The sequence below is a fragment of the Hermetia illucens genome, chromosome 1, assembly GCF_905115235.1.
Source record: "Hermetia illucens chromosome 1, iHerIll2.2.curated.20191125, whole genome shotgun sequence".
Lineage (NCBI taxonomy): Eukaryota > Metazoa > Arthropoda > Insecta > Diptera > Stratiomyidae > Hermetia > Hermetia illucens.
The window spans coordinates 78,211,760-78,226,080 of NC_051849.1; the positions used below are offsets into that span (position 1 = coordinate 78,211,760).

The 14,321-nt window shown below is 35.0% G+C and overlaps 1 protein-coding gene and 1 long non-coding RNA gene across 9 annotated transcripts in view; one reads left to right on the plus strand and one right to left on the minus strand.

Moving 5' to 3' along the window:
* Window positions 1–845: 845 nt before the first annotated feature.
* LOC119658460 (glutaminase kidney isoform, mitochondrial) overlaps window positions 846–14,321 on the minus strand; it is a 50,338-nt gene continuing 36,862 nt past the window's right edge. For 4 of the 8 annotated variants that reach the window (XM_038065879.1, XM_038065898.1, XM_038065923.1 and 1 more), the window contains 9 exons: window positions 5,155–5,251; window positions 4,917–5,056; window positions 4,584–4,841; window positions 3,157–3,272; window positions 2,972–3,093; window positions 2,748–2,906; window positions 2,374–2,682; window positions 1,818–2,261; window positions 846–1,757 (listed from right to left, as the gene is read on the minus strand). In XM_038065879.1, coding sequence (XP_037921807.1) covers window positions 1,656–1,757; window positions 1,818–2,261; window positions 2,374–2,682; window positions 2,748–2,906; window positions 2,972–3,093; window positions 3,157–3,272; window positions 4,584–4,841; window positions 4,917–5,056; window positions 5,155–5,251 — 1,747 coding nt within the window. In that variant the 3' untranslated portion in view covers window positions 846–1,655. Of the gene's footprint in view, window positions 1,758–1,817; window positions 2,262–2,373; window positions 2,683–2,747; window positions 2,907–2,971; window positions 3,094–3,156; window positions 3,273–4,583; window positions 4,842–4,916; window positions 5,057–5,154; window positions 5,252–5,678; window positions 5,709–8,650; window positions 8,799–14,321 lie in introns of those variants that run through there. The other 4 variants (XM_038065869.1, XM_038065888.1, XM_038065908.1 and 1 more) reach the window with 2 other exon arrangements.
* On the plus strand, window positions 12,097–13,935 carry LOC119658487. Its single transcript, XR_005250234.1, has 2 exons — window positions 12,097–13,682; window positions 13,747–13,935. It is a non-coding gene; the product is annotated as an uncharacterized LOC119658487 (long non-coding RNA).

The window sequence follows — 14,321 nt, forward strand, 5'->3', positions numbered from 1 at the left end:
AAGTAGAGTTCACCAGGAATCCATGGTAGTGCTTTGCTAAAATCCGTTCATTTTCTGTTAGTCCCCCTTGCACGTGTACTTCGTAGCCAAGCTGTCCCGAGGGTGTTATGCGATCCATTTGATCACATTAAGAAGGAATATAGAAATGATTTGAACTCCATATCTAGATTCAATACGGTGGAAATGCTTTGGGTAGTCGGTTACAGTGGTATAGACGGGAAAGAAATGCCCTAGTAAAAGAGAGTTCAATTTCTCACATGACGGGATCGGAAATGGTAATTGCAGGGTCAGTGGCATTGGCTAATGCTACTATGAAAAACTGGGAGTGAGTTTCCCATAGGGACAAGCGGCACAGTAAAGTTCTTTTTACCAGAATGATGAAACGGCCATGTTTGCTGACATACTCATGTACTCAGCTATTTGGAACGCATTATGAGGCAATGCCGGCGGGGGAAAACTAAAATCAAGCTTAAGCAAATTTTTAGCGAAATAGTGTATTACATTTTTTGAAAAATGAAGAAAAAAATTTCCATAATTCTCATCTTCCCGTAAGTATTTCCTCCGTCTCAAAATCAGCCAAAAGCGAACTCTAATGATGCTGAAAGCGGTCAGTGATGCTTTGTAACTTCCGCATAGTTTGATTTGCTAAAAAAAGGCTCTCTGGAATTTTGATTTGGCGATAACGATTGTCACTAAAAATATAGGCAGGAAATTTTTTACTAATTTAAAGAACGAGCTCTAATGTTTCCTTTGTTCATTTTATGGTATTCAGCTCCGTGATGGAACTGTATATCCCTTTTGTGTGGAAAGCATTGAAACAGTTGCTCTGATGAATACAATTATAATGCCATCTAGATATATTTATTTATATATTCCCATTTCATTTCTTCACAAATATTTGGTAAGTAAATAATATACGAAATATAAAATTAAAATCACAGCGAAAATTTTAGATTCGTTCATCGAGACGACACATCTTCCTTCTTATCCCCATTTTCTTTCAGAAAATACATTTTAAAATTGCTACTATGTACCACGCGGGGTACATATTATCACCATTCGAATTATTATCGATATATGTACAATACAGATAGAATAGAAGGATATCGATGAGTAAATTATTGTCATATTTATAGTTACTTTTATATATGATTTCGAAATGTCGAATAAGTTATAAGTAATATATAATTGGAATCAATTGCTTTCAAGAAAATCGTCTAAAAGACTAAACTAAGAAAATTATTAATATAATAATAGTTGAATAAAGATGCAAAATATGCATATTTCTAGCTAATGAATTCAACTAACTAAAGCTACCTCTAAACTAATGGAAACTAATATCGTACTAGTCTTTATTGCTTACTCCTTGAGGTATGAATCAAATCAGTTTTATGCTGGTGTATGTTTAAATATCAACTATTGGATTCTATCCATAATTGTTAAAATGTCAGCTTCAAGGATGAACTAATGAATGCATTTAAGGCTGGTTCTAATGAGGTTCCCTTATATCTATGAGAAGCTTTTAAATGAATTTGACGAGAACGAATTTTTCTATGAATATGTCGATAATATCTTAATTTACACAATTTGAGACGTTAAAATAAGTACACAGAAAATTGACGAATATATAATTTTTTTGCAGGTGCATTTCAGTCTTATAGACCTGGTTTTGAGTTGTCGTCGGCATCATTTGGTATGGGACTTGCTGTTGCACTGCGATCATAAGCCACTGACTTAGTATCATTTGGTATCAACTCCTAGAAGATTGATGAATGATTAGGTTATCTAAGTTCGAAAGCGTAATTCTTTCAAATTACATCTTGTTTAACCATATCTGGATTTATAATTCCATTTTCTTTATTTTCCTCATTTCCTTTTTGTTGGCTTTCTTCCCAAGATTTCAAAAACTCGACAACAGCACGATGACCGAATGTTTCAGCTTCATCGATGGGCATATTGCCCCAGCGATCCTTCATATCATGCGGAACGTGACATTGTTGCAATAAGAATTTCACACATTCAAGATGTCCTTCGGATGCTGCCAAATGCAAAGCGGTGCGGCCATCATAATCGGCCAAAGTAATATCCATCCCAGAAAGTTTATGACGTCGAAGTGCAGTCACATCTCCACTAGCTGCTGAGAACAGCAAATTAACAATAGAGAGACCTTTTGTTTCATAGCGATGACGGCGGGGGTCTTTCTTGTCTGAGGCGTGTTTGAGATTATCATATCGGTGGAAATTAAAAATATTCACGAGTTCCTAAAGGAGAGAGAAGTCAGTGTTCGATTTATTTTTTTTCATGGAAATCTGATGTTGAATTCAATATAAGTCTACGATTCTTTTGGAATTAGCGAAGATACAAATGGCTCACCTCACAGAACTGTACTCCTCTGCAACTATTTCCCAATGGGTCCAATGGTGGTGACCAAGTGAAGATACCCATAACGTTTGGAATAACCACCAACATACCTCCGCAAACCCCTGATTTTGCTGGTAAGCCAACTTTGAAAGCAAATTGTCCGGAATAATCGTACATGCCACAAGAATGCATCAAGGATAATACATCGCGAACTACGTCTGGTCTGAGGACCTTTTCCTCAGTGATTGGGCAGATTCCTCCATTTGCTAAAGTTGCAGCGACTACGGACATACTGTCACAATTAGATTCCATCGAACAACACTATATACGATAAAAGATATAATTTTAAGTTTCCGTTATTATCTGTTTGTATTTAAATGACTAACCTGGAAGTAGAAGTCCATTACTTCGCGTAGGTTCGTCCTTTCAGGGTAACAATTATGCTCCCGCATGTAAAAACCAAGCGCATAGTTTCGATCAGCAGCTTCACGTTCGGATAGGAAGACGGCGTTATTGAAGCCGAAATTATCACCACCGGAAAGCCTCTGTAAGTTTTTGTTTTTGTTTTATATAACTTCTATAAGCTTTGGGCAGACTTGATAATACTTACGCTAAACCATTGCCTTGTATATTCAAACTTCTCAGCTAAAGTCATCTCAGGAGCGATAAGAGTTTTCAAAAGTGCGCAAGTCAGGATTGCTCCAGCGTTAATCATTGGGTTGTGTGGTTTCTCTATAGGAAATAAATGAATTTGTATGCAGATACTGAACTTGTTTTCAAACCAATTGAACTTACTGTTGTAATCCAACACGAGTTCGTTGAAGTTCCTTCCACTCGGCTCCTGACCAACATATTGATGTACAACTTGTTGTCCTAGTTTCTCTAGCGCGATGGCGTAAGTTAAGGGCTTGCTGAAATTATGAAAATACTTTCAGTTGCAGTGCAGAGGATGATGTAATTATGCTGTGTTTGGATTATATTTACAACGGTCAAAGATTATTATAATTGGTTGAGATAGTGGATTTGATCAGTTAAGAATGGGGCAAAGAAACACCGGCACAATGATCTATTTATGATCTCGGCTAACCTAATGCCCTGATTAGTAATTTGGGGTGCTATTTTCAGATCTACCAGCGAATGGCCGTACCTGTTATATTTAGTTGGCTACGATAATTACAACAAACTTAGAAAAGAACTAGATCAAAAGAAGCAACCATGTAGCCCTAACTTTTCAGGCATCACGTTTGGTGCCATTAATAATAAGAATCGTGGGCGTAACAATCCAATTGGATCAACGCCTTGAAGTGTATTAGAGCACTTCATTCAAGACCGTAACGGTACAGTTCAGGATTTCATTACCCTATAGGAGGCAATGTGGTCAGCAATGCGCTCGCCCGAGATTATTACCCTGATTTAGGTACTTATTCGCAGCTGAGTCGAGTGGTGTCTGATACAAATCATACTGCCAAAAGTGAGATTTGAACCGCAATCTTCCGCACGACAACCTTGTGCTCTAACCGTTCAACTATCCGTTCTGGATCCTCCTGCATTAACCACATCAACACCCTATGGATCATGTTGCGACGGTATGCAGAGTTCAGATCTCCACTTATCCCCATACATGTAAAAGGGGTGCGCAGGCCTCAAAATACTCTCAATATCGATATCCGCTCAAATTGAGTTAATAGTAGCATATTAAAGACAGAAGAAACAAACAAAACCTTTCATACCTGATATTTGCAGTAAAATCAATTTGGTGGTAATTGGGAAGTTCTAATCGAGTTGAAAATTCAATTGGTCTAAAGACAAGCTGAACGCGAAGACTGTGACTTTGCCTCTAATTTATTTCTCAGCTCCTTTGCATAACTTGACGAAAATGTAATGCGATCGTATGATACACGCTCCAGTAAAAAGAGAAAATTTCACAAACATGTTCCTACAGAAGGTTCTAATGATTGCTTCGATTTTAGGATGTTGGTCATTATCGAGTGTGAGATTAGTTTGAGATAAGACGGAAATCGTGGGTAAAACCTCACATTCTCAGAGAATTCTGGCGTTCGTGTAAGTCCCAGGAACACATTAGAACTTTTGTCAAAATACTTGAGAGCGTGTCAATGTTTACTCAGAAGAGATAGGTACGAGATGAGGATAAAGGAATTTATTCTTGCTTGGGTACGCGGAAATTATTCGGTGAAAAGTGAGTTTGTATAATATTTACTCACCTGCAACTTTGTAAAGTGAACGGAATATCAACATCGCCAATGGAAAATCGTTGTCCATCGATTGTACATACGCTAATACCCCAGAAATCTGGACTAAACCTAGCTAGCTGGGGAATATAGCTTGCAACCTTCCCATCCGTATTACTCTTGCATTTCCAATATATCTCCTCAATGTCCTTGGTGAATCCATGAAAATCAGGAATAACAAATTGATGCCTGAATGCTCTCGCAATTAAGACAATATTCGGCGCAACGACACTGCAATTTTTAAGGTTGAATAAGAATTGTTATTTCTTTTAAGTTAATGGTATGACCAAGCATTTGAAAACGTACCTTTTGAATGTCTCTCGATTGAGATTTTGAGTTTCAGGTGAGCCTCCTTCATAGTTTGATAGTTTATGAACTTTCCTTAAGTTATCCATCATTTCACGGATTCGAGGATCATTCATGCGGATACCAACTGTTCTGAGTGCCTACACAAGGGAGCCAAATTAAAAATTCATATAAGTCTGACTTGCGCTGGGTTTATGTATAATCCATATATGTGTAATCAGTTCTTTGTAATACTTACGGCCAAAAACTTTCCAATTGGTATAAGACCAGAATCCTCATTGCGGAACATGTCGAATAGCACATCTTCGGCATTTTTCTGCTCCTGCTCCCGCTGACTGTAATATAAATAATTTTTTCGTGAGAAACGAAGAATGAAAAAGTACTTCACATTATAAACTTTGAAACTATAGACAACTACTGTAACCCATTCAAAAACCACATTGAAGCTATTGTAGACATTTCAAGAAGAACGTATATGATATTCTAAAACACTTTTCTGTATCATAAATTTCCATGTGAGCCTGTGTAACTTTGTCTGCGTTGGATGTTGAATTGTTGGTTTCTATCTAAATATTTGTTTGTTTTAACACCCCAAATATACCTTGACACACAAAGAACATCCTAATCCTCTAACAGGCAGGACTCAGAGTTTACTAATAACGAATTATTGGTAGAACGACTAGGCAGAAACAGACAATATATTGTATGTTCAAAAGTAACGACAAGGTAAACAAATACAATCTAACCACTGAAAATACTCACATCCGTATTGTATACCCTCGTTTTTGTAAACTGCGAAAAATTAGATTAAAATTTGTTATTTTTATGCAGGTTTTTGAGAAAAAGCTCAACGACCAATCAAAATGCATCTTTGAATTATATGTAATAAACGTATAAAAAAAATGTATTTTATGGTTTCCAAAACAAAGTCTATGTATAGTGTGGTCTTTAATTCTGCTCTGAATTATAATTTTTGGGATTCACTTTATCGTCTCTGACTGCTGATTTTTTATCAGCTAGCGCATCGACTCATCTTAAAGAATTTACTAGTAAAATATACTTCGTATTATGATATATTATTATTGGTTATTCGAAACATCGTCCATCATAGAAGATCGATTTACGCCGAAGGAAAACCACATACTTTGAGGATAACCTCGAATTATTCAATAAGGATCAACGCCCTGTTCAATTGGCCCAAGGAATTTGGAGAATATATCAAAGGATATCTTTCTAGTGCTTCCTTGCTTGGTTTTACTACCAAATACGTACAGTTTCTGTTATTTAAACTATTTTCCTTCGGTTAGATACTAAGCAACTTAGCTTGGCATTATCTCCAGGTTGAAAGTTCTTTTGATCTACACCGTTCTCGTCTCAGAGTATAGTATTCATTTCTCATAACTTACTAAGATATTCTTCAAAAATAAAACCAACGACCCCGATTTTTTATTTTTTTACTGACTCTCTCTCTTTGAAAGGTCTACTAACAATTGGTCCTTGCATTAATTGGAGTTTCTATCCACACCTAATTTTTCCGATTAGAAACTGTCTCATTTCTACTCTGGGAGAAACAAGAACCTGGTGAATTAAAAAAAAAAAAAAATGTGTATTTTGCAATAGCCTCAATACATCTTTTCCAACGAGATACAAGTCCATTTATGCCTTTTTTATAAAAATTTGGATTTCTGAGAGCGATGAATTCTTTGAGGTCATTTTTAACAGCTGTTCCGCGATTGAATATTTTCTCAGCGATGAAGTGGTCTAGATGTTTAAAGAAATGATAATCAGTGGGTGACAGGTCTGGTGAATATTGTGGGGGAGGTAATCCAATTGATGCAGTTTCTGCACTGTTGTATTCGATACATGTGGCCTAGCATTTCCGTGGAGAAGAATGACTCCATGTAAGTATGTTGACGAATACTGGCCGTTTTCTTAATGATCTGTTATAAATTTCTTGGAGTTTTGTACAGTACTTTGTCGCATCTATTGTTTCACCGGATTTGGGAAGGAATGACGAATAACATCAGCTATAGATCACGAAATGGTCACCATTATTTTCGTTATGTGAAGACTTGGCTCATATGTCCTGGTGCTTGACCGACGTCAATCCATTGAGCATTGACATTGTCATATAGGATCCACTTTTCATCGCATATCTCAATTCTATGTAAAAATGAACTTATTTTGTATTCGAAATCCAGCCACGATAACAAATCCCCCTAGATCTGAGCCGCTCTAACCACTTGGGCCATTCGGACAATGCCAAAAAACCTTCTTAAAATCGATAAATTGAGCTTGTAAGAGAAACTCATAATGAGGAGCTCTTGATTTTATACAGCGAATATGTAAACATCTCCCTTAAGCACACAAAATGTGTATTAGGTGGAGGAGGGGCAAAGCGTCTGAGCACTCAGACTTCCGTGTCCTATTGTAATCGAACACACACGCATTTGTAAGATTCAGAAGTAATATCAACCATAATATATAGGAATTTCTTCTATCATTAACGCGATAGGTTAAAGTGTTTTTTTTTTGTGAATTTACTGCACCATAAGACATTAAATGATGTCGATATCACATTTATAAAATACTAAATGTCCTTATATGCACCAAAAGTATTCTTGTTGGCTGTAAGCCGCCGGGCAATCACCTTAGAACATAAACGCATAAAAAAATTTCATTGTATTAACAAGTACCGAAAAAACTCTAATTAGTGAAAATTGAAGACTGGTAGAAAAAAACATCTTTGATCGATTATTGAAGTTAAGCGCTGTACGGAGTGATTAGTACTTAGATGGGAGACCAAAACGAAACTATTTATTATACATTTTTAGTTGGTTGCATCAGTTGTTGAAAAACGAAACTAGGAGAAAGTACCTTTTCTATCTTCATCATATATTAAGAAAAGTGTTTAATATTTATTTATTTATTTTTTATTTCAGTTTAAATCTCCGAACTTTATGTTGAAGAAAAGGGAAACTAAGGAGCCAAGTGAGATTTAGTGGAAAATAGAGATCTGACAAATTGTCATAATCTTTGAAATGAATTACAAATTTGTATGATGAGCGCTTCGAAAACGTAAATGCGAGGCGGAAGCAAGCTAGTCAGTTGAGTTTATTAAGTTGAATTTAAAACCAGAGCTTGAGCTATGATATCTCGGATCTACCGGTTAAATCCACTTCTTTTGCACTGCCACTGTATATATCATAGTTTGAAGTGAACAAAAAATGAGAAAACAAGCAATAGTAACTTCAAGAATATCTGCAGTGATATTAATAATATACAATAATGCCGTATGCACTCACCATATCCAACAGTACAAGTAGCATATGTTGTATAGGATCGGCCATTAACGAAAGCTTTGGCGTTAGCCCCTTTCTTTTCGAATTTGCAATTTTTATGACAAGTTAGAGCTGGATTAATATTTGTAGGTGATGTGGACTGAACGCTTGTTTCAAACTAAAGTTGGTTTGTTCTTTTAAATGGTACATAAATTAGCTTCTTTGTAGATAGAACATTAGAAGATACTAATATATTAGTTGGGAAATGCGGTGTGAGTGTTGAAGTAGAGGTAAGTAGTTAGCGTTTTGAGAGAAATTTAAAATTTTTGTTATTCCTTGACTTTAGAAAATTTAGATTTCATCTCATAGCACACATTTCGGGATTAAGGTTAATGGATATCATTAGAGATCTATACACCATTGGGTTAGTAGAAACTTCACTTCACTTATTACCTTATAAACCGTGACAATATTTTCACTAGAGCTTCTTTATGTTTGACCGGTAAATTTTCGATTGGATCATCATGAAGTTTTCCATTTTTACGAATATGACCGTTGGTTTTTTCCATTTTTATTATAAAAAATTGAGAATGCTCTAAAAACTGAAAACTGTTAGAAAGGAACTCACGGCCGAATATGTTTAACACTCAAAAGCTACGAAATTATAACGCGCCGTTTCCACAAGCTTCGCACTTTTATAGGTGAATATTCTGAAGGAGCTAATTGTTAAAATAAATCAATGTTTAAACCAGCGAGACGCAAAGAAGAGCTGCCTAGAGAAGCTAGAACCTAGTATTGGAAAGTATCTTCGAAGGGAGGTAGGAGCGGCGGAACTACGTTTGTGTAAACTACTTTTGAAAAGTTGTTTTTCGCGAAAATTGGCAATCCAATTTATATTGTACGAATCGTGTAGAATATCGCCAGATATAGTTTGATTAGTGTTTAATTGTTAATTTGAAATGCTGATTTTGTTTTTCCTTTGTTATGAATTTCGCACTTATGCAAATCAAAAATCTTGTCAACAGGCGTCTTTATATAGAAACAATTAGCAGTTTAATATTAATTTTTTAAAGGTGTAAAAATAAGTCAACTTTCTTTTTGTTGCTGTTTCCTAGCTTAGGGCAAGTCACTATTTTGGAAGAAATATTTATGTTAAATCTTGAAAACTTATATACAATTGATAATAACTGAGGTTTTTATTTATCACACGTGATGCATTCTTGTTGCGTCCATATGTAACGGCAAGGTGTTATGTGAGGAGCCATTCGAAAAGATCGCTATCAAAGTATATTATCGTTGAATTGAGAATTTTAAATGATAATATGCCAGCCAACAAATGAAATCATATGACCAGGTGTTAAACGGAAGTTTGGCAAAGCAAGCAAATAACTGAATGTCCAACTGCAACCTGAGAAAAATCTATACAACAGCTATACAAAGCAACAAAATCGTTCTACCTATAAAAACAGCAACAAAAAATAGACATAATGAATGAAGAATTAAAAATTGTTGAAGAGAGGAGAAATCTTTGAAAAATTGAGTTCACATTGATGAGAAGCTATATTAAATTCTAAACCTGGAAGCTCATTTGGGAATGGCACATTACTAAGGTCCATAAACCGAATAATTTTATCCTTTATCAAGATGGGAGGTACCAGTTTGAATTCAGAAACGAGCATGCATGGAAATAAAATTTATATATTTGTATTTAAATATTTATAATGTGAGACATTTTGCAAAAAAGCAGCATTATATTTATACATAATTACGCAACAAAGTGCAGCAAAATACATTCCTACACAGAGAGTGAAACTCAAAATTATTTCTTGCTGAGAATAGTTTCAAGATAAAACATAAAATCCCTCATAAACAGCATATCGGATTTCAGGATGGCAATAGGAAATATATATATATATATTATTCCTTAAACAAATTCAGATGGTTAAATTTTAAAAATCCCTATACAGTAGAATCTCGATAATTCGTATGGTCAAGGACAATTTGGTACGGAATATTGGGATTACCTTAGCGGGAGTGCAAAATAAAGAAAATTAACTCTGGGGACCGGTAAATTTGTACGAATTAATCGGAAATACGAATAATTGATGTATGAATAATCAGGATTCCACTGTATTTCTATTATTCGCAAAAGGCAACTCATGTACCAATATTTCCACAATTGGTTTACATAAACTGTCTATTGAAGGCAAATATGATTTATTTTTAGAATGTGCCATAAACGTGAATCTTGCAGATACTACATTACGATATATTTTTAGATTTGAAGGGAGAAAAATATTTACGGTTTCAATTATCATTTGTATGGAACAATAATCACTCAAGTGGAGAAGAGCCAATAAAAATGATATAAAAGTTTTTATCGTTTCAAATCATTTTATATGTCGTTCAAATTAGTTTGTCATGTGCCACCTAGACTTTGTAAAACTTATAAGCACCCTTATTTATATGACGTCGAGATGTTATTAGTAAATTTCAAAATTTTGTTTGTAAATTTCATTTGGGCTGCGTTTGTCATCAAATTTTTAATTGCAACTCATGCATTATACAAATATTGCATTATACAAATATTACCATACTACGATAAGCGCAGAATTAACCAGAAACAATTCTAACTGACAGCCAGGCGGCGCTCAAGGAACTCGGGTTCAAGAAGGTGAACTTTAGGCTGGTGTAGAAATCAATTAATCAATCAATCTATCAATTAAATACGCTTGCCTCATACATATAATAAGGTCTGGGTAATCTGGGTTTGAAGTCATTATAAATTAGAAACCAATAAGATAGCGGATGAACTCGAATTAGACGGGAACAGAAAAGAAAAAAAAATCCTTCTGTGGAATCTAAAAGATAAACATGGCCATGTCACCAAGCCGACAAGAACTATACTGGATGAAGTTACCAGGAATGAGCTGTTCCATTGTGCTTATGAGGAAATATGAACCAAAGCGCTAGCAAGATTGATTGAAACCTCATCAAGAAGAGTCTTAGGATCATAATGGGATTACTCATTGATAACCACATGCTAAACTAGCACCTGGGGATATCTGCGTACACTATCTGTACATTTTGTGGGGGACTGATGAAACCTCGAGAAATATACAAGGACAATGTCCATCATAGTGCATAGTGGGATAATACACCTGGAAGAATACTACGTACTAAACGCAAAACGGAAACACCTAAAAATAGCAAACATCCTCAAATTTCTGTCGGTTAGAGAACACATCGACGTACTGTAGTTATTATATGTACCACAACCATCAAGTTTCTATCGAAATTCCTTGCTGCAATTAAGTACTTCAGCATAGCAAATAAGATCAATCTGATTCATTAACTAGGATGGTGGATGATGAATTTATCTAAGAATAACAAAAAACGGAAAAAGTGGATATTTTAAGGGTTTCTTCTAAATATCGTTGAATATACAAAACGTTGTTTCGCGGAAAATGGAGCGACATAGAGGGCTACGCGCAGCGATATAAAAATTCTTTTATTTGCGTGTTGCCAAAGGTTAGATAATTTTTACGAATTTACCCCAACAAACATTTCTTTGATTATTAGCTGCGCGTAAGGAAGCATACACGATTTTGAAAAATACGTAATGGCTTTCGCTAATTTCGCATAAATGAAATAAATTAAATACCACCTATTTCACGAAATACACAGTTTTTCTGCCCCTACCTATTAATCCAAGCAGAGATGGTTTTACAAATTTTTTATTCATACTTAGTTTTAGTTATTTGCTTTTTCTTGCTAATGTTTTTATATACATATCTTCGCGATATAGCGATTTTAATTTTTTTTTGTATTTTTTTTCCTAATGTCGTCCATCTGGGACCAAATTTTATCGGGTATGTTCGATTTTTTCGATAAAAAATATAATAAATATATTCCAAAAATGACTGTCTTTTCAGTGATAAATCGACTGTCCATCATTTTCTGAAAAATTCACTTTTTTTTTAATCCTTCGACGATATGATCGTTCAAAAAAGTTTCGTAGTCTCCTAAAAAAATCCGTGAAAATGACCCATTTTTGGCGCTTCAAGTGATATTAACCCCTCAAAAACAGTTTATCCATCGAAGGACAAGAATAATTGGCTGCCAGACAAACTTTTCTCCACTTACTGTATTGACCAATATTGTCAATGTTATTTTTAATAATAAATGTTTAACGTCATCGAATAAAATTGTAGCAATATCTAAAATCTTAGGAACAATTTCTTCTGAAATACAAGTAAATGTCTGGCACGGTGTTATAGCAAATCGATAAAGCTATCACTGTCAACTGGCAATATCTATTTACGCTTTCTAATGTGGTTTTAAATTCATTCTGCAACTTTTGTTTTATGATTTTAGTTGAGTCAAAACACTTTGGCAAAAAGCTCCACGAGATCAGATCTAACGAATAAGAAGGCTATTATAGTATTTGGTATGCTTTTGGCTTTGAATTCGATCAAAACTATCGTCCTATGGTGGGATGCGTTATCATCAGCATCAGCTAAAATTCATGAATCATTTCAAAAATCTGATTATTTCTAAAAGATTTTCTTACACAAAAGAATAAATATTGCCAAATATTTTCCCTCAAAATAATGAGCCTCATCTTGAATATTAAGCTGTTTTAATTTGTTTTGTTTCAATCATTCATTTCTTTTGACCGTTGTAAAAATTATGTTGATTTAGCGGAGTGGAATGATTCAAGCACTAGTCTAAGGGGTTATATACAGTTGAGATGGTCAGGAAAATTGAAAAAAAAATACTGCATATTTTTGCATTGCATTTTTTATAAAACTTTGTTCAACGATTTTTTGAATTTCGTTTAGAATCATGAGTATGTAAATTACGACACTATCATTCTTTCTTAAAAAATAGAATCATATAGAAAGGCGATAGATGAGGATCCCCCTCACATCTGCGAGACGGGTGCAATGTTTGACGCAGCCTTCAGCGCGATGGACCAAGTTATACAAGAGCCTGGCGCATTTTTAGCCAATTAAAAAAAATGGAAAATAATAACCCCTTAAGAAGAATAATATCAAAATAGGTAGTTTGAAAAAGTGAAGGGTGTAATGCCGTATCCAAATGATTTGAACAGCAACTTCCTGCTCATGTGCTTGTATTGGCAAAAAATCATCTTCTCGGACGAGGTCCGGTTTTGGCTTAGCGTAAACAAGCCAAATTCTAGGAGCGATCACAATCCAAAAGTGTTCGACCAAGCATTAAAACACAAACATTGACACTTGGATGCGTTTTATGGCATGGTCATATCGCCGGACCCTATTTCTTTCGAAATGAGGAAGGAAACAGCGTTATCGTCAATAATCCTCGGTATAAAGCGAAGTAGATCAACTCTGTGACCAGAAATATCCAAGCTGTAGTTCCAATAAGGCGGCGTTACATGCCATACAACCAGCGCAATGCTCGAAGTGGTAAAGGAAAAATTTGGCGACTGGGTTATCACGCGGTGAGTGTTCATTAATTGTTCGCAGCGATCGTGCAACTTGACACCACACGATTATTTTCTTAAGGGTTACGTCAACTCCTCAGTCTACGCTAATGAGACCATCACTTTGTATGACCTCGACGCCAATATTTGATAAGCTATTGCTCGAATAAAGCCATTGAAACATTGTCAGCGAGGCGGGCATTTATATAATGTGTTATTCTATACTTAATGAAATGAATGTATCTTAAATAAAAAACCAGAATCAATTTGATATGTTACACCGTTTTTACTTTATTTAAATTTCTTTTCCTATCGTTCTTATCTGGTCGCTCAGCAATACTGACTTGGATGGCACTTGTTATTCATCAGGAGGTGGTTATGGAAGTTCCCTGGCCTGTTTTTCTCTGTTGAACTTTTTTGGTTTATTATCATATTACTCTTTAGGCAAACTAGATTACAAGGGTCGTAACATGAATTTTTTAAAGTAATTTGTCCTAAAAAGATATAATTTCAAATATTTTTTTATATTTCCACAAAATCTCTTTGTTTTGAAATACAATTTTCACATCTTTTTGGACTCTTCCTAATTCCGTTATTGTAAAATCACTTGGGATCTTTAGCGGTGTAGCATAATGTCTTAGTCATCACCCTTGGTCA